Below are 24,012 nucleotides of genomic sequence, written 5' to 3' on the forward strand. Positions count from 1 at the left end.
TTGGTAGCCCATGATGGCTCAGCAGTTAAAGATACTCAGCTTGTCAGCTGAAAGCTCAGGTTCAAGACTTGAGTGCTGTGGGATAGTGAACTCCCGTTACTTGCTCCAGCTCCTACTCACCTAGCATTTTGAAAGCATGCAAATGAAAGTGGATAAATAGGTACCACTTTGGTGGGAAGGTAACAGCGTTCTGTGCACCTTGACATACAGTCATGCTACTCACATGACCAGACGTGCCTTCTGACAACTCTGGCTCCCTCGGCTAAGAAACGAACATGAGCATAACCCCCTAGAGACAGACATGACTGAACAGGAAAAACCTTTATCTTTACCTAGCTTGTTACATAGTCTGTTGCTCTTCATGGTAGCAAGAAAAATAATGCCTTTTTCTCCCCAGTGTGGCTTTGCTGAGACTTAAAGAACAGCTATTGTTTAAGAACAAGCCATTTATCAGTGCTTTCTCTTTTTAACAGCTTTAACTAATTCATTTAAATAGTAGGCTCTTTTAACTATCCTAAGACTTGGGATCTCATATCATTTTAAATTTAAGGAATCATTGTGCTATATTTCTCCCACTTATTTACTTTCTGTACTTCCCCCAACCCCCATAAAATTTATGTTAAGAGTCCAAGTATTTTTTAAAAAGTGAAGAAAATCCAGGTTGTCTTTCCGAATGAAAAATTTATTTTCTCATTGTTTTCATTCTGTTGCAGATATTTTTCAAGTACCAGCATGAGCTCTTGATTATTCTGGAAGAATATGTCAGAAGAAATAGGAAGAGAAACGTTAAGGTTGACTACGTTCATGAAGGGCTACAGCTAAACTATGAAGAGATGGATTCTCTGTTAAGAAGCAAATCTTTGGCAGAGTGATGAAGTAAGCATTTTGAGGAAGTGCCAAATATTTGTTAAAAGTTTATGTTGGAAAAGCAAACATTATCTTCTTCAAAACAGATTCTTCACAGCTTGTATATGTGAAAAGATGTCTTACTCTGTCAAGTTTAGAACAGCAGATGTTAGTTTTCTAGAACTATTTTTTTATTTGGTTGTTGGGACAAACTACTGTAACCTTTATTAGAAAGGAACACAAAGTATGCAGGTTGGTTGCTACTAAATGTTTTTTAAAAATCATCTACCTGACAATAAAACTCTATTTTTTTATTTCTAGGAGGAAAAAAATAAGGTAAAATCCAACAATGGGCAAAAATTAAGTTGCTTTTCCCTTGGATTTTTTTAACTTCCTAGTTTATTCACTAGCTCTGGGATTTTCTGATGTCTTCTATCAAAATACTACTTAGGTTGAACTCTGCTTAGTTTTTTCTTTTTTTCCCCAAATAAAAGGTGTCCCACAAAAACCTTGCTTGCTTCCGCTTTAGAGCAATATAACTTAAAGTCTGTACTAGATACTCAGTTGAATTTCTGAAATGTGTATCTTAAAGTAATACTTTAGAGGAAACCAATCATTTCTAAGCTATAGTTTATTTAAAAAGAATGAAAAACAGATAAGAGACAAACTGCTTTAACCATTAGACAACCTAAAATCAGTAAATTGTCATTTCCACATAGATACCTAAAATCTGTGTGGAATTCCAAGATCTATTAATCTTTTAAAAACATTTTCTGTAGCTGAAAACAATCCTAGCACATTTGTTTCAGTAGTGGCAGACAATAGTTTTTTCCTGTTTATTATACTTGATTGTTTTTTAAAAAAATATGTAAGTAAAACTGCTTGGGGATTTAAATGTGAGAAGAATGTGCTGAGTCTCAGATGAAGAAGCCTATAACCCATGACAATTTTTTAACAGATGCTTTATTTTTTCATTTGTCAAATTTATAGGCTGCCCAAATTCAGAACTCTTAACAGCTTCACAAAATTAAAAATATATTGTTACACATAAAATAACACACAACATAATATAAAACATAACTGGGATATCTGGTTATTCACTACTAGAAGGGGAACCGCATAAACTATCTACCTTCCGGCCTGAAAAGAAAATCTTTTAAAAAGATCACCTAAAAGGGAGGCATTTATTTGCAGGACATAACTGAATTCTGGTGTTCCTTTTTAAATGGAAATTCTATCAAAGTGTTTGTTGTAAAAGAGGGACAGATGTTTCATTGGCTCTTTCAAACTTGAAATATTTCACATATAAAAAATTCTTAATGCAGAGCAAATATTGCTGCTACATAATTTCTATCTCATGTAAATGCTTGTTCAGATAAAAGTGTTCGTAAAAATATGTTCTGTCAATTTTTTTTCTCTAGGATAAAACAGACTACAAGGCCTTATAAACTGAAGTTAGAATACTGAATCTTTTATATTTCTATGAATACAGATTCAAACATGTGAGAAAATACTGTGCTGTGAAATCAATAAATAACACTATTTTCAAATATGCTGTACAAATTATTCACACATAACAGACAAATGTAAAAACAGATATACAGGACAAGCCTAAAATCAAGGGCTTCTTCAGCTGATAAAGAGTCTTAAGGCATTACACATACTGGGTATCCACACTGTTTAGAAAATTTGCCTTCTAGTTGGTAGAGTTGTCCAGTTTTGATCCTCAAAAAAAGAAAAGCTTTATTTGAAAATTGATCCATAGCAAACTAATAACTAAGGTAAGGACAGCTGGATCCAAGAAGACTGACTCTCTTGTATATGTTACTTACCCAGACGGTTATTAGTTACAATTAACGTCCATTTGCTCCCTCAGATAATATCCGGGATGGCTCCGTGTATTTTGCAGTTAGCAAATAAAAAAGAGCTGGTGCAGGCACCAAGGCCAGCAAAGGCAAGTCCTGGTAAAGGTTGCTCAGCTTGGAAATGGAGATAATTCCGTAGGCATGCAGCAGCCAATGGCTAAACAGAACGATAAGCCTTTTCTTCCTGACAAGCAGATCTTTGAAAGTCTTGAAAATAGAAGACAAGATATTTCCATTGGTTTATATTTTTATAATAATCTATTTACAGGTACAACTGGAAAGTGAGATTCAGGGATTCTGTTGGAATAACTTTTCCATCCTGATAATAAACTGTCTCAATAATACTCCCAAAGCAATAACTGATCAATTCAGTGATCAATTAGAATCATTAAAGGAGAAAACTCCGCAAAATGTTTTAGCTTTTTATTCATTTAGGAATTTTGATGGAAGATTGTTTGTGTTTGAGTACACAATCTTCCTCGGCACAACAGGCTGAGAAATCACATTCTTGAAAACTGAATAAATTTTAAAGGCTTCTTTAAACTGTTTGCAGATTTTTCCCTAGTCAGTGCTGGCAGGGCAAGCTATCCAGCAGCTTCATGAAAATCCTGACTACTGGAGAGAAAGAGAATTTCTGTTCTGCAGATTCAATAATTCATTTTTTCTCAGACAGTGCCTATAGGATACTAAATCAATCAGCTCGCAGAACCTTACAGCCTATTGACAGTTAATAATTTTGCTAGTTGCAGTGATTTTACTTACTTCTACTTCAGAAGCTGACAGATAGACAACCAGGGTAACAAGAGATAACACTATGATGATATATGGGAAAGCATAGTCTGGAAGAGAAAAAGGAAGATGTTATACACACTTTTATCATCTTGGTTAAACAGAGCAGATAGGTAAGCAATTAGTTTTCAAAATACTATATTCAAGAGAAAATCTTATTGGATTTAGTGAAACTGCCACCAGTAAAATATATCAGACATTATATTCTGTTATAGTCCTCACGTGATGCATTGCATTCCTATCCTCTGATTTAAGAATAAAAGTTCTAATCTCAGTATTTAAAGACTTTCTCCATGTTTTTAGGATGCAGTGAAGCTCAGAATCTACCTACCAGTAACACATTTACATTCATGTTTACTATATGTTTTTTATAAGTATCGCTTGGTTTACACATAATGGTAAATGTGTAAACATTCCATGATTTGTTTGGTTTTGATTTAATTTAGCGGAAACCCAGACCACTGTAGCTTAGTATGTGGGACCTGAAGTCTATTTTTTTTAATAACAAGATGTTTATGTCCTGCCACTTTCATGCTGGGCTGTGTGTTTTGTCCAAGAAAACAACTTACAGAGCAAGCCACCTCCAACAGCCTGAAGCACAGTCAGAATTGGGAAGAAGTAAAGAGCTGCGTAAATGCTCTTAAATCTATCTGACTTTCCCAGCCCACAAGCAATTTTCTTTACCAGCAGAGGACGAAGCATCATCATCAACACTAAACAGAATGCGTAGTATATGAATACAATGGTGTAACTGAAACAGAAGATTGTGAAAATTAGCACATTGTGACCTCAGATTTCTAGAACTAGCAATTGGATAATAAAATCATTGACAATTTCTTTTCAAATTGTGGAAAAAAGACAACCTGCCTGTATTAAAAGCTCACTACCTTTTTCCTTTCAGCAGCTTTCTAGGTCTTTCCTATAGCATCATATAAATATTCTGCTTTCATACTAGAGCCAGACTTGTGCCCATAGACAGATCAGAGTTCTTGATATGGTCACTTCTTGTCCCCTTGCATTTGTATTCCAACAAATTTGTTTTTAAATCCTATTCTCATTTTCCTTAACTGCCAAGACCAAACATGAGGAATGGCGGCAAATTTGTTAAACAAAAGTACTGCAATAAAATTACGTAGTATATTGCTCATAACTAAAGTTTTTTAAAAAACAAAAACAGTCATGTTTGTTCCTCTGGCCATCAACTATTATATTGCAAATCAACTGCAGTAGTGACAATAATTAAACTTACAAACCAATGCCATTTTACTTAGAAATAAACCACACTTAACCTAATTTTTTTTGCATTTGATACAGACTATTAAAATTGAATTATGTGACTGTTACAATGAAAAGGTCTTGCCTTTTGTTCAAAGTATTATATCAATACAGAGGCTAGAAGTATATACTCACAGAGGATAGACAGCTTCGTGGGTACAGTGAATGGTGGTAACATAATCAGGACTTGGATTGTAAAGCATGGTATACCAGTCAGAAAGCATTATCACTCTGCATGAGCGGATGTGCAGGGAGCCCATGGGGTCACTTACAAGCAGGGTAACAATTGCTGCCACACTGCATTCAATTAAAGCAGTGATGTGCTGGAAAAGAGCACTGGAACTGTCGAGAAAAGATAAAACAAGTACTGATAACAAAACAGCTGAGTGCCATAAAACATTAATTCTCTTATCATTCTTGGGGAGTGTTGCAAAGCCTTCAAGATGAGATTTCTCTCAAAAGTAGCAGGCAGGATCTAAGAGCTTTTTGCTCCATGTGAAGGAGGTGCCTTGGCTTTCCAGATTTAGTTGTTTTATTGTAGAGAACTTTGGAGATTGAGTTAACTTTTGACAAATTTCTCAATATTTTCAAAAATAAAAAATGCCCAGAGTTTGAAAGAAGATTGGTGGTTATATAAATTTTTTAAATAAGTAAATGTGACCTTGCATCATATAAATACATGCATATAAAAATACAGGTAGAACATCACAGCTGTAAGTAATAAGTGGTAAATCACCCATATGACCAACCCAATTTTACAAACTTTTTCTGCAATAGGTAAGCAAACACTGAAGTCATTAAGCAAACCAATCGTTCCTATAGGGCCAAGTTCGACGAAAACTGTAAATAAACCCTTCTTTTCAGCAAAACCATCATAAAACATGATCACGTGACCATGGGACACTGCAAATGGCTGTAAATGTAGGCTTGTTGTTGAGCACCAATGGGGTGGGGGGAGCCATCAAATCTTCATAACTGAGTCATAGGGAGGTCCGCTGTAACTTTGAATGGTCACTAAGAGACCAGTAATAAATCTAGTTCATGTATTAATAGTACCAGCAGGGGGCAGCACAAGGGACACCTGGTCTGGGCTTGGAAACTAAGCTGAATTAGGCCAGGCTAGAATTTGTATGGGAAATTTATGGAATCTCAGGATTGTAGGCTAGAGTGAAAATCTGAAGAAAACCTGGAAAATGCCAATACATATTATTTCTGCACTGTTGCAGAAGTACGTGTGCAAATTACTACTGCACCGTTGCCAAGAAAACTGCAACTGTATTTTTATAGCAAGTGAGCTGAACTAAAAATGTCTTTATATTTTTATTATAGTATTGAATGGGTTATATTTATTGTTTAGTTTATATGCCACCCATCTCACTGTCTAATAGACTCTGAGTAGTATAATATAAACAGGATTAAAATGAACAAGAATTAAATAGAGGCTAAAATCCAAGAGGACAAATGGTACAGATATGTATGCATCTCTATAAATAACTGATTTTTTTACATATTCAGTTGAGAAGTTAGTGTATTTTAAAGTTAAATATTATTAAGTTAAACCTTGTTTTGTTTTAATAAATATTTACCTCTTTTTCCCTGAATACCATTCAATGAAGAACCAATGCAGAATGAGAGGTAGCATTGCCATAAAGCCAAGATAAAGCCAATCATAGCGTTCTGGAGAGCCTGTACATTCACGGCAGATTTTATAGGCATCACTTCTTTGTCCTCTGGGACATACCTGTAAAGTTTTATCACAATCTGTTTTATATAGCCTTTACTTAATTTATTAAAAATACTTTATCTAGTTTTCTTATCTGTTTGATTATTTACATAAAAACAATTCATACAAACATTTAGCCCAACCTTTTACCTAGTCATGTCCAATAACAACATACCCGTGTTTTGAATTTTTAGAAAAAATGCCCAAAGTACAACTTACCCCACAATCACCATGAATTTCAGTTCCATTTATAATTTCCAATGTTCTTCCACAATAAAGTCCAAGGCAGTCTGGCTGAATTTCTACAACTTGCACCAAAAAAAGAGTGAATAATTCTTAAATAAAAATCTAATAAATAATAATAATAATAAAAATCTTTCTATGACACTTTTATGTATAAAATCTCATCTGATTTTATGCGATTTTCAACACCCCATCATCATTACTTGATAGCTCATAGAAATTGCACTCTATCAGCCCTTAGTGCTGGTCATTGCAAGGCTTTCATATACAATAATGATTTCAGTAAACTAGAAAAAGCATAGGCTATAAGTTAATGTATTTAGTTGACCCTTTGCTATGTGCTGCATTCTCTGTTAACAAGGACAATACAGTATTTGTAGATTTTGACCAGAATGCAATAAGCTCAATCAAACACGATTATCCCACATCAAACTTCTATGAATACCCTGATCTCAGTCCCTGGGGGGAAAGCCAGGTCTTCACAGTCTTCCAGAAGGCAAGCAGAGGTGGAGCTGTCTATATCTCAGGAGAAGGTTGAGACAAAAAACAACAAAGAAGGCAACGTTCCTACTGCCTATCAAATGACACTGCTTCACTGATAGAACCAGGAGTATGCCCATTCTGCTCTGTCTGGTGGGATAGGCAGAAAGCATCTGGGAAAGACAGTGTCACTTGTAACTTGGCCTCATGAAGGGTGACAATCAGCACTTTGAATAGCAGCCAGAAATCTATTGGGAGCCAGTGCAATGAGATATATGGATCTGAAAATTAATGTTTCAAAGACAAGATAGTGAACAACTGCACATTATACATGTAAATGAATAGAAACACAGATGCATTTCTTATGGTGAAATTTTATCAAAGATTAAAGAACGAATAGAGAATTTTTAAGAAATGCAAATTCCTGCAGAAAAGTACTGAGTAGTTGTTTAAAGAACAAAAAAGAATGCAGGAAGCATGGGTGTGGTGGAAGCAAGGATGGTTTGGGAAGATAGACTGGTATCTAGATTTATATTACTAGATTTATCTATTATTTTGAAATAATAGAAAATATATTAACTTTCCTTAATTCCTACTTTATAGCCTTTCTTGGCTTATTTCTTACTCGTCTAGATTTTGCTTGATATTGTGCGAAGCGAGTGCCAGGATGGCATCTATGCATTTTCTTATTTTATTGGTTTTATGTTTACTTTGCCCTTAAGTCACACAATGTCCAGGTATACACAATACCTGATAACAGAATCCCATTCTAATTATAAAGATCAGAAAGAGAGAGAAAAATCTACAAAAAGCCCTGATATAATGACAAAATTTAAGGAGAGAGAAGGAGCAGCATCAGAAAATTAGGCAAAGCACCACTTTTCGCTCGGTGGTGAAGCAATTTTCTGTAAGGCGATCTTCTCCGGGGATATTGGGAGGATTGTCTGTCCTCTTTCAACTGAGGAAGTGAGTGGCGTTCTAGCCACGCATATAAACTACGAACAAACACGCTGCTATTATTCCTAATAAACTAATCGGCCTGGCCTGTGCGACTACAGGCGACATTAATACTGGCCACAACCATAGCGAGACCGTCTCCGCAGCTCAAACTCACCCATCTTGCTCCAGTACGGCCACGACGGAAGTACCACAAAGACTCGGGATCTTGACAGCTCTCAAATGTCCAGCCAATCAGCTGCCGACTCAGATGCCGCAACCCGTTGCTGATTCGATTATCTGCTTGCCCTTAAGTAGGCGGAGAAGCCAAACCCACAAGTTGTTATTTGTGTTCCGCCTCTCAGGTCATGTGACGATGTACACTTCCTGCGCTGGAGCGAACTTCACCCTAAAGGACGAAAATGCCCGAGCCAAGACGCAGAACTCTTTTTGCCCGTAGAGCTAGAAATAATGAAGACCCACTCACAATATGAGATAGCTGAAAAATCAACCTCTGCCAATTTTCTCTAGATTTGTAAAATTTAGTCTGGTGAAGTTATAATATTTGAAAGCGTTTTTAAACTAGTCTAATTTTGTCTAGTGTAGTGTAGTCTAGTTCAGGGGTCTCCTACATTGGCAACTTTAAGCCTGGAGGGCTTCAACTCCCAGAATGCCCCAGCCAGCTTTGCTTTGCTGGCTGGGGAATTCTGGGAGTTGAAGTCCGCCAGGCTTAAAGTTAGCAAGGTTGGAGACCCCTGGTCTAGTTTAACTAGTCTATCTATTTAGTATTTTCTATCTAGTTCAAGTGTAATCTATCTAACTAATTTATGTTTCCCAACCATCTGTCCCAGCAGCTAGGAATTATGGGTGGATATCAAAAAGATGTAGCTTTGTTGCCATATCTTGTCATATCAGTCAGGTCTTGTATTATAATACTATAAACCAGTTCCCATATATGTGATTTAATAAAGGATCTTTTTTATTAAATGTGCAACAAGAATTAGAATATAAATGAACATTCTGAAAGTGTATTGCTCTTTTGGGACACTTAGATGCACTGGCTTTTTATGGTTTATGCTTTATGAAAAATATTTTTAGGCCAATTATAATTTTTTTTAGCACGCAATATGCAAGATGACTTACATTACATACAGAATTACATAACATCTTTATGATTGGCACCTAATTTCCTCTTATTGGCTTGACACACAATAATCGTATTGTATAAAACAAAATTACAGGGAACTATCTGAATCAATTTCAACAAAGTTATATTATCCACAGGATTAAGGAATAAGTTTTTACCTGGCCAAATTAGTGCCCGTGGGAGATGTAGGAGGTGAGTACATCACAAGTCTCCCACAGGTGATAATAGTTCATTAACTTGTTAGATCAACTACAAGATTATAATAGTAAAATATCAACCCTCAACTAGCAGAGAACATAGCAGCCCAGCAGGAAAGATCTGGCTGGGACAGTAACCTTTTGGAGTTTCCTGAGCACTGCAGCAAATCAGAGTTGGGGCTACTGCTAGAATGAAAGAAAACGATAGAGACCATCCACTCTGGAGTGGTATGGGAAATATACGTCCAAGGTGCATTTGCAATGGGTTGAAGTCCAAAGAGAAGGATGTTATGTGCTCCTGCACCAGGAAGCAGTGAGTGACAATACTGGCAACAGGTCAAGCCGCAACTTCACACCTGCTTTAAGATATGGACTTCTTCTCCGTTGTCCTGCTTTGGTACAATATCCATAAACCTGGGTGATTAACACCAAAACAATTCTAAAGAAAATATGAATGTATTTTTTAAGTATGCAGGTAAGATTATAACTATCTAAAGAACTGTGGCCTGACAGAGGCTAGGATTGAGCAAAAATGATTACAGTAAATTCTGGTGTTGGAAAGGGAGTTTTATAATCTTGGATCTCTCACACGTTCATGTCCCATTTTTGATAAGTGTTTCTAAACCTCAACAACTTCAAGATGTGTGGGAATCAACTCTCAGAATTCCCCAACTGTGCAGAGGCTTTGCCTTTCTTTGAACAGTCACCTGTCTGAAATAATAAGAGCCTCCTGCTTGAGCACGGGGCTGGACTAGAACACAGGTCTGCAACGTTGGCAACTTTAAGCCAGGGGGACTTCAACTCCCAGAATTCCCCAATCTTTGCTAGCTGGGGAATTCTGGGAGTTGAAGTCCTCCAGGCTTAAAGTTGCCAAGATTGGAGACCCCTGGACTAGAAGACCTCCAAGGTCCCTTTCAGCTCCGTCCTGATTGGTTGAAAATTAACATTCTCATTCCGACGACGCCCGCCCCATTCGTGACGCGTTTAGTGGGCGGGCCTGAGGGAGGGGCGCGCCGCTGGTCTGCACAGTTCAGAAAAGCCGTTCAAAATGTCCGCGGGCGATCGCAGCGATTGGCTGCCCCCGCGCGCGGCAGGCAGCCCGGCCATCCGTACGGTGGAGATGCACGCGGGAGGGGAGCCTCTCCGGGTGGTGGTGCCGGGCGGGCTGGGAGTGCTGGAGCCCGGGCCTGAGCTGCCTCTCCTGAATCGGCGTCGTCGCTTGCTGGATTCCTCGGAGCTGGACGCTGTGAGGCGGCTGTTGATGCACGAACCCCGCGGACACCGCGACATGTACGGCGCCCTGGTGGTGCCCAGCGAGCTGCCCGAAGCCGCCCTCGGAGCCCTCTTCGTGCACAACGAGGGCGCGAGCTCCATGTGCGGCCACGCCGTCCTTTGCCTGGGCCGCTTCGCCCTCGACTACGGCCTCCGCCAGCCCCCGCCTTCCCCCGGCGAGACCGCCGTCACCATTCACTGCCCCTGCGGGCCCGTCACTTCGTTTGCGTCCTGGGACGGGCAGCGCAGTGGAAGCCGCGTTCGTTTCCACAGCGTGCCTGCCTTCGCCGCCGCTACCGGTAGGGATACGGTGGCGCTACTCTGACCCGCTCTTGGACCGTCTCCCCACCTAAGGCAACTTCCAGAAGTAGATGGACTTCAGTTCCCAGCATTCTTGCCAATAGCCAAGTTGGCTCGGGAATTCTTGGGAATTGGAGTCCATGGAAGATGCCTGAGCGACGTTGACTTAACTTTTTACCCTTAAAGGTCTATGGAGATTCTCAGTTATCCAGGCCATGATTGTCCCAAAGGTGCTTTTTCAAAAGGCAACTGGACTTTCTGGTTTTTCTTTGAAGACGTTTCGCTTCTCATCTAACAAGCTTCTTCAGCTCTGAAGCAGATTGTTGAATAAGAAGCGAAATGCTTTTAAAGAAAAATCAGAAAGTTTTTACCGTTAATTGACATTTTAAGGGTGTGATGTATTTTAAGATTATATCATCTCATGTGACTCTAGGCAACTCACAAGTTAAAATGATGAAGATACACTTGCAATAGTGGCAAATATCTATAGCTCGGGTGTGGGATGATACACTTGTATAAATTAAAATATAAAAACCTAGGAAAAGTGTCCACTTATAGTTTATAGGCAATACAATGCATCCATCTTGCAGGATCCCCATGTCCTTGGGGACCCCAGGCCCAATGAGACAGCTATGTCTTTGGGGGCTTCCAAAGATCAAGAAGGTTGGGGCCAATGTAACCTTGTGGGGGATACAATTCCAGAAGACAGGACAACGGAAAAGGCTCTCCTGGATTCTGTTGAATGGAAGATGTGGCCTGCAACATGCCCCTTCTGCCAGATCTGATGGGACAGGTAGATGTAACGGGCTTTATAGGTAATAAAAAGCACTTCGCAGTCAGAAGCAAATTGGCAACTATTGCAATTTGCAAAACTGAAGTGTAATGTACACTGGTCCTGGAGTGCACATAACTTCCTGCATCGTCACATTTTGTACTAGGTGCAGATTTGGGATGCTTTTCAAGGTTAGCCCCATCTAGAATGTGTTAAAATATTATATATGGAAAATGACCAGGGTTTGAGTTTGGGTTTGCTATATTGGTCAAATCAGCCAATAGAAATCTACTATTTGAAGTTAATGTCTGTTTTCTTCATAAAAAGGAAAAATAGTAGATCTGTTGTTTAAGCATGTTTAAGATCTGTAGTGTTTAAAATGGCCAGAGAAAGAACTATATTGTTCCAAATCTTTCCCAGTTTACTAGCTGTATATATTGCCATTACTAGAACTGAGCTAATTTGTCAAATTCAGTTTCTATTCAGTGTTTCTTAAAGTGTGGTCCTAAAACCCCAGACAGTCCCCCAAAAACCTCTCAGGAATCTGTGGTTAAAATTGTTTGCCATCATTTGTTGAAAAATAATACAATATCAAACATCTCATCAAATGGTCAAGAGAAATGATAGCATCAAATGTGTCTGCTTTAATTTTTTAAAAAGATATATATCAATAAATGTAACCCATACTAACAAAAGCCTTTTAGGGTCCTCCGTTATTTATAAATGTCCTGAGAGAAAATGGTTTAAGAAACAGGTATAAATGCCTTTACATAGGTCTGTGTTTTTCCCACTAAATGATCATAGGAGCGAAATACAGGGAATAGAGTAAGGCATCTTATTTCAAATTGGCATCCTTAATAATATACCAATCCAATCATTATTTGGTCACATATAAATTTTAACTGATTTAAAATGGTGTAGCTCAATTGAAAAATTGAAAACTTGCTTTCTGACCTGCATGTTTTTTGTGATTGATAATGTAAATCTACTGTAATTAACCTCTTTTCTGCTATTCCTTAGGCTTTAACTTTGATTCATGGAAGGAATACTTCTCTGTACTACACTGCCTCTCATGATTACCTTAGTGAGCCTGTACGTTTTGTTTTTTTAAATGCATGTAGATCCCAATCAAATCGCTCCCCATATATGTTGTGTCATTGTGATTATAGTTATGTCGTTTGATTATAGTTCCTATAATCACCACAGTAATTTTTATTTACTTTCTGCTCTTGAAGTTCTTCTGAACATGAAATGTCTTTCTTGTACCTCAGTAATAAATTAGAATTAGATATCCTGTCAACAATGTAATTTCCTCTATAAATAAGGTTGAATACTGGCATTAATAAGATTGAAACTGGAAAAAGACGACAGACATGAGAAGGAAGTATCAATATATTTGAGGACTCTTCAGATATTAGTTGTAAGGATAGATGAGAATCTGGATTACAGATTTTAACATTCCTTTTTTTTGGAGGGGGCTGCCTTAAAAATAAATTATTGAACAAAATAAATATAAAAATAATAAACACTGATGATATTTATGTAACATTTATCTCTTGTCTTTTCCCTTCCCTCTTTTTTTTTTTAACTTGATTATAGATATAACAATTGATGTTCCTGGCTATGGAAAAGTCGTCCTTGATGTTGGCTATGGGGGTGCTTTCTATGCCTTTCTCAGTGCTGAACAGTTAGGCCTTGATGTATGTTCCTCAAAAATTAGGGATCTTGTAGATGCAGCATCTGCAATAACAGAAGCCGTAAAGGCTCAGGTACATTTAACATGGCTTTGAATTGTATTTACTAGCTAAATGCATTATTTTGAAGATCAGTGAGTCATTATTTGAAATGAAAGAAAAATGAAATTAACCTTTTCAAAATACTGGCAGCAGATCAGAAATATTTTTCCAATAATAATAAAAATAATAATAATAATATAATAGTAATTTGTGATGCCTTTTTGAATGTTCAGTTGACTGAGTTTCATGTTTAATGAATAAAGTTAAATAACAACAACAATAATAATTATAATTATAAGGATGCTGGCAGCAACCCGTATCAACCATTAGCACCAGTCAATGCTATTTGTGATATATTTTTGAATGTTCAGTTGACTTTCATTTTTAATGAATAAAGTAAATAATAATAATAATATATCAAATAACTTGGCTTTATAAACAGATTCCTGTACTCTAGCCATTCTGAATGAATGCAGTGCTGGAAATAGGAACAAGTGTAAATTGAGGAATTAGTTGTTAGATGCCTGAACCATAAGCTTATTTAAAACTACTAACTCATGGGGAATGTTAGAAGATTGCTATTGACACAGCAGCTACAGTTCTTTGAATTTTTTAAATCAGTCACCCATGACTAGTGCTTGACTTGATGGCTTTGGATTTAATCTTTCAGAACTCTTCTTATATAAATCAATAATAGATCAAAAATTTAAAGTGATCCAGCAAAAGCTGAACTTTGGTATATTCAGTTATAATTTCTCTTCGATTCTTCTGACTAGATGGTTGCTATATTAATTTTCTGATATCTGATTTCTTTTTTTAATATCAATGTAAAACCTGGCACACAATATTTCCAACTAGTTTTTCCATGTAAGAAATTAAGTGAAGTACTCAAACCACTGCCTGTGTAGGGACATTGATACTATGAACAGATCTAATGGAGCAGTTAGATAATTTATTTATTTATTTATTTATTTATTTATCAAATTTTTATATCGCCCTTCTCCCAAAGGACTCAGGGCGGTGTACAGCCTAAATAAAACACAATATATATACAATTAAAATCAAAATTTAAAATAAAGCATATTACAAAAAGGCCAATGTATAAAAATTTAAATTTAAAATTTAAAAAATTTAAAACCCCACAACAATAAAACCCAATTTAAAATGTTAAAAACTATTATGCCAGTCCAGCTTGAATAAATAAGTATGTTTTTAGCTCACGGCGAAAGGTCCGAAGATCAGGCGTAGGCCAGGGGGAAGTTCATTCCAGAGTGTCGCTGCTCCAACAGAGAAGGCCCTACTCCTGGGGGCCGCCAGCCGACATTGTTTGGCGGACGGCACCCTGAGGAGACCTTCTCTGTGAGAGCGTACCGGTCGGTGGGAGGCATAAGGTAACATTTCTCTGGTTACATTTTAATAAATGTCTCTAAAATATTTTGCTTCTTCTAGTTCAAAGTTCACCATCCTCTTATTGAAGAGATGGCTTTCCTATATGGAACTATACTGACAGATGGAAAAGATGAATTTAGTGATGAACCTACAAGTAATATATGTGTATTTGCAGATGCACAGGTAATGAAACATGTATGAGGAAAGATCCTGAACTGTTATCATAAAAAAGTAGTCCTTGGTTCTGTGATGGTGAACCTATGGCACACATGCCAAAGGTGGCACACACCGCCCTCTTTGTGGGCCTGCGAGCCGTCGCCCCAGTTCAGCTCTGCCGTGCATGCAAGGGCGCCTCCAGCAGGCCAGCTAGTCTTCGGTCTCTGTCACGCATGCGCGGGGGCTGCATGTGTATGGGGGGCTGTGCGCGCATGCACAGGGGTGGAATACGTGCATGGGGTCATACATGCATTGCATCTTGGGGTTTCAGGTGTGCGCATGCGCGCGCTTTGAGCACTCAGTCTGGAAAAGATTAGCCATCATTGCCTTAGTTGAATAGCCCTCAACTGGATCCCTGTCCTGGAGTCCTGAAATAGCAGGGAAAAAATATAAGTCCCCACCATGACTCTTGCTAGAGATGGAGAATATGTAGAATCTGCAATGTGAAAGGCAGGGGAGCCAGACCTGAATGTCTGCTTTTATACATTAAAAATTCTATTTGTCCTAGAATAAAATCAATACAGTATGTGATTTAATTAATGTTGAATAGCAATCTGATTGAACCTAATCATAAAAATTTACTACTGCCAAACCGGTAGTAAAAAAATGCTTTAAAAAAGTAAAAAAAAAGTTAGCCACGTTCACCCAGTCACATTACCCCCATCAAGCCACGCCTACCAAGCCACGGCCAAAGAACCGGTAGCAACAAATTTTACATTTCAGCACTGGTCTAATGGTTAAGGCTCCAGGCTAGACACCAGAAGACTAAGTGACATTGGGCCAGGTACTCCCTCACCTCAAGATATCAGGCTAAGACAACAAGTCAATTGATCAATGTTTTGTGGGGGGTTTTGCAAACAATAGATCAATATTTGATTGATCTGGAAAAAAAAAGTAGACTTGTGGGAAAATCCTAGGAAGAAAAAAAAACTTTTGCAAGAAAACACAATTCCTGAAAATGTACTCAATGTCAGGTTGCTCTTAAAAGAAAGGCCAGGAAAGAGGCAGCACTAATACTGTGCTGGGATTCCCAATCAACTGTAACTGCCACCTGATAAGTTCAAAAAGCAGTGGAGGAAATGTTGTGGGGAGATTCAGTGCTAAACAGCAGAATATGGTTGTAAAAAGTTGCAGAAGGGACTTGCAATGGTCCTTTGAGACAGAGGTAGGTGTATAGCCTGTTTAGCTTATGTGTATAGGCACCCTCTCTTTAGCCTAACAAAGGAGCTGTAGTACCTGTTCAAGACCATTGGTTCCCTACTTCTGGCTGGTTTTCCTGCTGATGTTAAATGAGGCACAGGCTGGATAGGATTATCTGGAGGGCTAAGGGCTTTGGGCATGATGCCCCAGCTTTAAATATTGAATTACAACTTGTAAAACCCACTCAGCATGATGGTTGCTATTGAAATTCAATATCTACAGTGTCATTGATATCTCCCTTCTGCAGACTTTATAAAGGCAGAATTCTAATTTTATGGGGGCAAACATACTCCATATTAATACCGAATAATCTGAAACCAATATTATTTTAGGGCAGGTTTGTTGGTGTTCTCTGATCCTGATTGTTATCATGCAGACATTTCATTACCCACCTAGATAATAACTTCAGTACTTGAGGGAGTGAGGTTTGCGCTATTTATTTATAGGAGATTTCCTGTCACTCTATTCTTGCTCAGTAAGCCTAATTCTAGGATGTTTTAGTCTCCAAATGTAATTACTCCCAGCATATTTTAATTTGAATGATGAACTTGAAATGGAAAGTAGACAGTATAGATATGAATACCTGTAATGATGAAAGTGAGTAGGCATAGATACTAATATAATTGTTGATTTGCATAATGGACAAAATGAACAAAAATACAGCAGGTCATATATTTCTAAAATAGGTTGATCGAAGTCCTACAGGATCAGGTGTGACTGCTCGCATCGCTTTACAACACCATAAAGGATTAATTCAGCTGAACCAGACCAGGACCTTCAGAAGCAGTTCAACTGGTTCCTTGTTCACTGGAAAAGCAATAAAGGCAAATACCAAACTTTTGTTTTGGGGGATGTGGGGTTGGGGGAGGAGTTTGTATAGATTATTTTTTGGAAAATATGGAATTAGTTGACTGAAAGGGTTGCTTTTCCTTGGGTATCATTAAAGTGGACTCACAATCTACCTCAGATAGATTAAATTCAGTTGATTCTCCCTCAGAGTTGTGGGAGGAGAAAGCTGCTTGCAAAACAGAACTTTGTCTTTCTCTGAAGCCCATATCCCTTCTTGGCAGCCTTTCCTGAAGATGAAGAAAAGGCCTACAAAGCATTCCAAAAAATGTGCCATGGGTTGCAGCAGGAGGAAGAAGTTATCTAGTATTAAGAGGAACAGTTTTGTAAGAGCAATGCAAGAATCCCAACTTGGATTTTTTCTCACTGCAACCCAATGCAATTTTTAACATTCAGAGAATAGGAAGCTATAGGAAGTGAAGGAAAAATATTATGGCATAAATTTACTTTACTTTCTGGTTGTATCACATTGGGGATTGTCCAGAGTTGAGAGAACATTTTTAATTATCACTTAATATTTCATTCTGGGTATATAGGTCTCCTCACATATTTGCTATTTGCAAAATCTTACAGACTGTATTACTGAATTAATGAACGGGCTTATTTTTTTAACCTGAAACACTTGTTTTTCCAATCCAGGAAACAAAATGTGGTGAACACAATGCTGTTATAGTAGAAGTCTCAGGAGAATCTTTTTATACCGGAACATCAACTTTCACTCTTGAAGAAAATGATCCTTTGAAATATGGTTTCTTTCTCAAGTAATTGCTTCCTTAATAACTCTAATGAAAAAGATGCATCTTTGTTTAGTTTTGATTATGGTATTGGTCTTCATTTTTTACTGATAATTGATATAAATAATGATAAAGAACATAGTGTAGCCAAAGTTAAGGATTTTCACATCTATTATAAAAATTTTGGCCAATAGGAACATGATGGCAGGGTAGTAAGTCATAAATATTTTTCTTGGCATCAGAAAAGCCTTCTAGGGGACAAATGCAGTAGGAAATTAGAATATGATGGTTATTAATAAACTTGTGATAGCAAAATGCTGTAAGTAACAATCAACTAGAATTACATTGGTAGTTAGGTATTTAAAAACAGCTTACAAAGAAATTAATCAAAGATTTCAGAGAATAACCCTTCTTTGTTGACAATTGAAATGTGGGAATTTTCTTGCTAGACTTTGTGTGTATGTGGGGGGGGGGGAGGATGCCTATTTGAATACAGCATGTATATCAATTACAAAAGGTTACTTTTTTAAAAAAAAAATGAAAGAGTCTTAAAGGCCTTTACTGGGAATATAACTCATTAAGTTCAGTGTGATTCAATGCTGAATAACTGCAAAATTAAAGTTTGTTTCCCCCCCATGTTGTTTATGAAACAAGTTTTTTTAAATCTGATTTTGACCTTTTCTTACATAGTTGTATAGCTATCTACATTAAATAGGCAAAACAATCACCTTAAAATTAACTGAGTATACTGTAAGGATTGATGGCCAGCACATGGATTTATTAAATGAAATGCAAATAAAAAGATCATTTTTGTTACATTTTAAGTACCATACATAACCCGCCCGCTTATACCTTAAAAATCTGCCAACTCCTGATAGAGCTCTGCCATGCATTGCAATGGAAGTAGGGAACCTGCTTTATCCCAAATGTGGCCGAACATCTATTTCCAACACCTCTCAGTGCTGACCATCCTGGCTGAGTTACTGGGAAGTTGTAATTCATTTGGAGAGCTGGAATTTCTGCCTAAACCAGAGAGTATCAGATTAGGCAAGGTTGCTAGGACCACTCCATTGCTACAATGTAGTGGATGAGGAAACTCAACCAAGAATTTTAGATGTGATTCTGTTTCCCCCCCAATGATTTTTTTAAACGGTTGCTGAGAAACTTAATTCAGAGACCAGCAGTTTCAGGTCCTGCAAAGTTAAGACTGAAATCCTGTTTTCTCTGCATTTGTTCAAGAAAAAGGGGGTTTCTGTTCCAAAAGATCTTTTTTCATGTTCTGAGAAACTGAACTGGGGTAATGTGGCGGGAATAAGTACTTTTGCCATAATTTTGCTACCTGTTGGGGTCACCAGAGATGGGGTCACTGTTTGACTGGTGGATTGTAAAACCTTTAAAGGGGCCACTTGCAGCCCTGCCAGGTGGCCAGGCAGACCTCAGGATGAAGTGGGAAAGATGCAAAGTGGGGGTGGGTGGGAACTGCGGTGGTGCTTTCTCCCCTGAGCAGCCGTCGGATGGGCATAACACGGTTTCCCCGGGCAACCGTCTGCAGAAACGTCAGCGGCCCTGAACGTCTCTTGCTCCGAAGAGGAGCCAGCAAATTCAGAGCACCACCCGGCTGGTTTCCGCATCTCGTCCGCCGAGTCCGGGCTGGCTGAGCAGCTCGGCAAAGGAAACAGCGAAAGCTAAGCATCCCCAACGCTGCCGCCCGCCGGTTTCCACCCCTACCCTCCTCCGCCTCCCCGCAAAAGCGGCCTGCCCGGGAAGGAGTGCGGGTCCCCGGCTGGAGGGAAAGCAGGCAGCGATCCAAAGCATCCCCGTATAGTTCCGCTTGCCTTCCAAGTTGCCGCGAGACGCGTGCAGAGCCGAAGCGGGGCGCTTTTTTCCAGCAGCCGCGCCGCAGTTCTCGGACAGCCGGCTTCTCCGTCCCCAGAATGCGGCGGGAGCCCAGCCTTCCAGGGCTCGACGAGGCCTGAGCCACCTATCCGCGGAAGCCGCGCCGAAACCCAACACGCCGCTCATCCCGGGCGCCTGAGGTGGCCGCTGCTTCCCACCATCCCCCTTGGCCCTTTCGGGAAGGGGCTCGCCTTGCTCGGGCTGGGAATGCGCCTTCCCGCGCCGGCTGCCCATGGAGGAGGTGGCCTCGCTGAACAACGTTTCTGCCGCGGCCGGCAATGGAAGCGCGGGGAGCGAGGCGGGGACGGCGCCCTCGGACCTCGTGGAGGCGGCTTGGTGGGGCTGGTCTGGGGCGGCGCTGGTCTCGCAGGGCCTGTTGCTCCTCGCTATCTTCGCGCTTTCTACGCTGGGCAACGGCGCCGTGGTGGTCATCATCGCCCGGCACCGGCAGCTCCGGACCGTCACCAACGCCTTCGTGCTGTCGCTGTCGCTCGCCGAACTGCTGGACGCCCTTCTGTGCCTGCCCTTGGCCTTCGTCAGCCTTCTCAATGGGCGTCCCAACGGGGCCTGGCTCTTTGGGCGCCGCCTCTGCTTGGCCAGCGCCACCCTCCACGCTGGCTTGGGCATCGCTGCCACCCTGACCATGGCCCTGCTCTCCTTTGACCGCTACTGTGCCATTGTCCGCCAGCCGCTGCATAAAATGGGCCGCCGGAGAGCCACGCAGCTCCTGGTTGCTGTGTGGTTGGCCGCCCTGGGCTTCTCAGGGCCTTGGTACCTGCTGGCCCAGGAGGAGGAGGAAGAGGAGGAGCAGCCTGTTGGGCCAGGCCCCCCTGCTTCCTACCATTGCATGTATGTGTTACCTTGGGGCTCTTCCCATTTGGGTCCCCCTTATAGTGCAACCTTAATTGTCCTCTGCTACCTGCTGCCCTTCGCCCTCATGTGCTTCTGCCACTACAACATCTGCCGGGCAGTGCGGCTGACCGAGAGCAGGGTTCGCCCACTCACCACTTATGGGCACCTCCTGCGTTTCTATGGTGAGATGCGCACAGCCACCACCGTTCTGATTATGATTGTCTCCATCATCTGCTGCTGGGGCCCTTATTGTATATTAGGCTTGGCTGCTGCGACGGGACACTTCTCCTTTTCCCCAGCCATAGACACTGTGGCAAGCTGGTTGGCCTGGGCCAATGGTGCCATTAACCCCCTCATCTATGCCACCCGCAACCCTAACATTTCTCTTCTTCTCGGACGCAATCGGGAAGGAGGCTATCGGGCTCAAAACCCAGTGGCTGCCTATTTGGCAGCTGCTCAGGGTCATCGGCTGGAGAGCAAGAACCGGGCAGAACGCTATGCCAGCTATGGGCATGGCAGCGGGGGCAATGTAAGGAATAACCTGACCTGCTCCAGTCCAGGCACTAGTAGAGAAGTGGCTATGTGGGCTTTTAAGAACCCAGCTGTGCTTTTCTGCCGTGATGCGCAACCGGGTTCAGCATCTGAAGTGGGCTTGCCACACAAATCAGGCAACGTTGATACTTGCCTCTAAATCAAAATGACTACATGAATTGGAATTAGTTTGGTGGCAAAACCTATGTTAATCAAATGTATGTTACCTGATGGGGAGAATAATAGATCTTGGAAAATAGGCATGTGAAGCAAAGGGATCAAATTAATTCCTGGTCTTCTGAATCTCACCACTTCTGCTTTTTAATGGTTTATGGCAATTTGATTTTTGCCATGTCTGGTCTCCTTGGGAGCAAGAGTTAAAAGCTATTGGCAAAGCATGAAGTAAAATGGGCTGGATTTGAACATTTACTAGTTGATGATTTAACAATGCTATATGGTGATATGACAATGCTTATATCCAAAAGGCACACTGGCCAAGCACATGTTAACCTAGTGTGTTGCGTGAACTAGAAAACTGGATTGAGAAAATCATGGCTTAATATGCTGGGCAAACATAATCTGGGGGACTAGCCAACTAGCACTGAGCTAAAGGATAACTCAAAAATGGCCATACTAGAGAAACTAGAGATGTCTCATTTGCAGAACAACAAAAAAAAAGAGGTGAATCACTTGGGAAAGATGAGCATTATAAGATCACAATACTAGACTTGATATGTAAAAGAAAATATTACTCATCGTTAAGTCTGCTGTCACAAACACCGTGGAGTAAGCTGGTCTGTTGATGATGAAGTAGCATTTTTACAGTAATGAAATATCACAGAAAAAATGTACTTCTAAATTTTACCCATTTATAGTGTGCTTTTTTGACAGTTTATTGCTAATGTACCTTCAAAAATATTTTGTATAGTTGAAAACAAATATAAGACTATCCAGCAAAAATTTGAAACCACTGATAAAGCTTCCAGTGATTTCAATAGGTGACATTTGCAGCACAATTGTATGCGTTCCTCAAAAGCCATATGTGTAATTAATTCTCATTGAAATCAGTGGGTCCTGAAATTGCTTATGTGGACGATGCCATGTTAAGAGTATTTTCCTTGAACTCTTGTACTGGCTAATATCAAGTGAGAATCAGTTGTAGTCTGGTGTCATCTAAATCGAATGAATGAATTAATGAATGAATGAATGAATGTTGGATTAACTTCTAAGAGTTCATCCAGACCTGTAATGCTATGATTTTTAAGAACTCAAATTCCTATTTGCGACAAAAGTACATTCCTATTTGTGACATTTTCTGATTTACTGCACTGTAATGTTTGTCTGGAGTGGACCATGGATTTTTCCACAGAAGCATTTTTTAGCCTTAGTTTTACACAACACAGTAATCGTTATATTGAGAACTTCGGAGTTTCATTGAATGGATGGATATGATTATGAGTATTATCCTTCTAAACCAGGGATGTCAAACTTGATTTCATTGGGGGCCACATCAGGGTTGTGTTTGACCTGGGGGGGCGGGGGGGGCATGGCCAGCTTGACATCATTTATGTTGGGGTGCCTATGGTGGCCTGAGCGCTCTTACAGCAAAAACAGACTACCGAGCTCCATTTTCAACTGTGATGGCCTCCTGCAACCCTCTGCCAGCAAAAACAGCTTGGGAGAGCCACACGTGGCCCTCGCAAGCTCCATTTTTGGCTGTGACAGCCTCTTGAAACCCTCTGCCAGTGAAAACAGAACTCGGGAGGGCTGCATGGGGCCCTCCTGAGCTCCATTTTCTCTGGCAGAGGCAGGGCGGTCCTTCGCTGTTTCCAGGGTAGCTCTGGGGGCCAGATTTACGCACCCTACGGACCGCATCCGGCCCCCGAGCCTTGAGTTTAATACCCCTGTTCTAAACCCGCTTCATCTTTTACTTCGGTTCATATGCACTGTACTTGATGAAGCTCCACTAGGCTGATCTGAGCAAGCTATAGCCTATATATACAGGTAGTCCGTGACTTATAACCATTTGTTTAGTGACCGTTTGAAGTTACCACTGCACTGAAAAAAAGCGCTTTTCACACTTAAACCAGTTCCAGCATCTCCATGGTTACACGATCAAAATTTGGATGCTTAGCAACTGGTTCATATTTATGACGATTGCAGTATCCCGGGGGTGGGGTGGGGCAGGGTGGGGTGGTCATGAGAACACTTTTTGCAACCTTCTGACAAGCAAAGTCAATGTGGAAGCCAGATTCACTTTACAACCTTGTTACTAATTTAACAACTGCAGTGCTTCACTTAACAAACGTGGCAAGAAAAACCATAAAAGTCAAAACTTATTTAACAACTCTTTTGCTTAGCAACATTAATTTTGGGCAAAATTATGGTTGTAAGTCAAGGACTACCTATAGTTGCCTACTGTTTATGAATTACAGTAAATGCCATAAAATAAACACTGATTTGAAAAAACTCTCTGATGCCTTCCTAATTATTGAGCAAAAGGATCTTGCACAGCTTGCCAAATACCTACATATTTTGACACAGTTGGGGAATGGTGTAATAACAACAACAACAACAACGAGTTGGAAGGGACCTTGGAGGTCTTCTAGTCCAACCCCCTGATCAGGCAGGAAGCCCTACACCATTTCAGACAAATGTTGGTGTTGGTTTGGCTTGCTTTTTTTTTTTCAGAGGCGGTCCTCAGTTCAGCAAATGGTTCACCAATCTGCTTCTTCCATTGAAATAAATTGGGCAGCTGTTTAAAAAG

At 40.1% G+C, this 24,012-nt stretch overlaps 4 protein-coding genes across 5 annotated transcripts in view; 3 read left to right on the forward strand and 1 right to left on the reverse strand.

Annotated features, from left to right (window-relative positions):
• The window catches only part of LOC131187914 (coiled-coil domain-containing protein 175-like), a 56,103-nt gene extending 54,240 nt beyond the window's left edge, over nt 1-1,863 (forward strand). The window contains exon 20 of the mRNA XM_058162708.1: nt 714-1,863. Coding sequence (XP_058018691.1) covers nt 714-872 — 159 coding nt within the window. The 3' untranslated portion in view covers nt 873-1,863. The remainder of the gene's footprint in view (nt 1-713) is intronic.
• On the reverse strand, nt 1,792-8,393 carry JKAMP (JNK1/MAPK8 associated membrane protein). Of its 2 annotated transcripts, none has more exons than XM_058162952.1 (7): nt 8,336-8,393; nt 6,718-6,806; nt 6,362-6,516; nt 4,911-5,117; nt 4,070-4,251; nt 3,474-3,550; nt 1,792-2,918 (listed from the first exon to the last, which is right to left on the reverse strand). In XM_058162952.1, exons 1-7 carry the CDS (start codon nt 8,337-8,339, stop codon nt 2,700-2,702), a joined length of 933 nt encoding a protein of 310 aa, XP_058018935.1. In that variant the 5' UTR covers nt 8,340-8,393; the 3' UTR covers nt 1,792-2,699. The 2 variants fall into 2 exon arrangements, with proteins under 2 accessions (XP_058018935.1, XP_058018937.1); XM_058162954.1 differs by having other exon boundaries at nt 6,718-6,800; nt 8,336-8,367.
• Nucleotides 8,394-10,451: 2,058 nt separating this feature from the next.
• Nucleotides 10,452-18,428, forward strand: L3HYPDH (trans-L-3-hydroxyproline dehydratase). Its single transcript, XM_058162956.1, has 5 exons — nt 10,452-11,072; nt 13,445-13,614; nt 15,031-15,153; nt 17,073-17,210; nt 17,872-18,428. Exons 1-5 carry the CDS (start codon nt 10,550-10,552, stop codon nt 17,995-17,997), a joined length of 1,080 nt encoding a protein of 359 aa, XP_058018939.1. The 5' UTR covers nt 10,452-10,549; the 3' UTR covers nt 17,998-18,428.
• Nucleotides 18,429-18,786: 358 nt separating this feature from the next.
• Nucleotides 18,787-22,738, forward strand: GPR135 (G protein-coupled receptor 135). The gene has a single exon (XM_058162955.1). The coding sequence runs from the start codon at nt 20,095-20,097 to the stop codon at nt 21,403-21,405; it is 1,311 nt and encodes a 436-aa protein (XP_058018938.1). The 5' UTR covers nt 18,787-20,094; the 3' UTR covers nt 21,406-22,738.
• The last annotated feature ends 1,274 nt before the right edge of the window (nt 22,739-24,012 follow it).

The sequence above is a fragment of the Ahaetulla prasina genome, chromosome 1 (genome assembly GCF_028640845.1).
Source record: "Ahaetulla prasina isolate Xishuangbanna chromosome 1, ASM2864084v1, whole genome shotgun sequence".
In the NCBI taxonomy this organism is placed as follows: domain Eukaryota; kingdom Metazoa; phylum Chordata; class Lepidosauria; order Squamata; family Colubridae; genus Ahaetulla; species Ahaetulla prasina.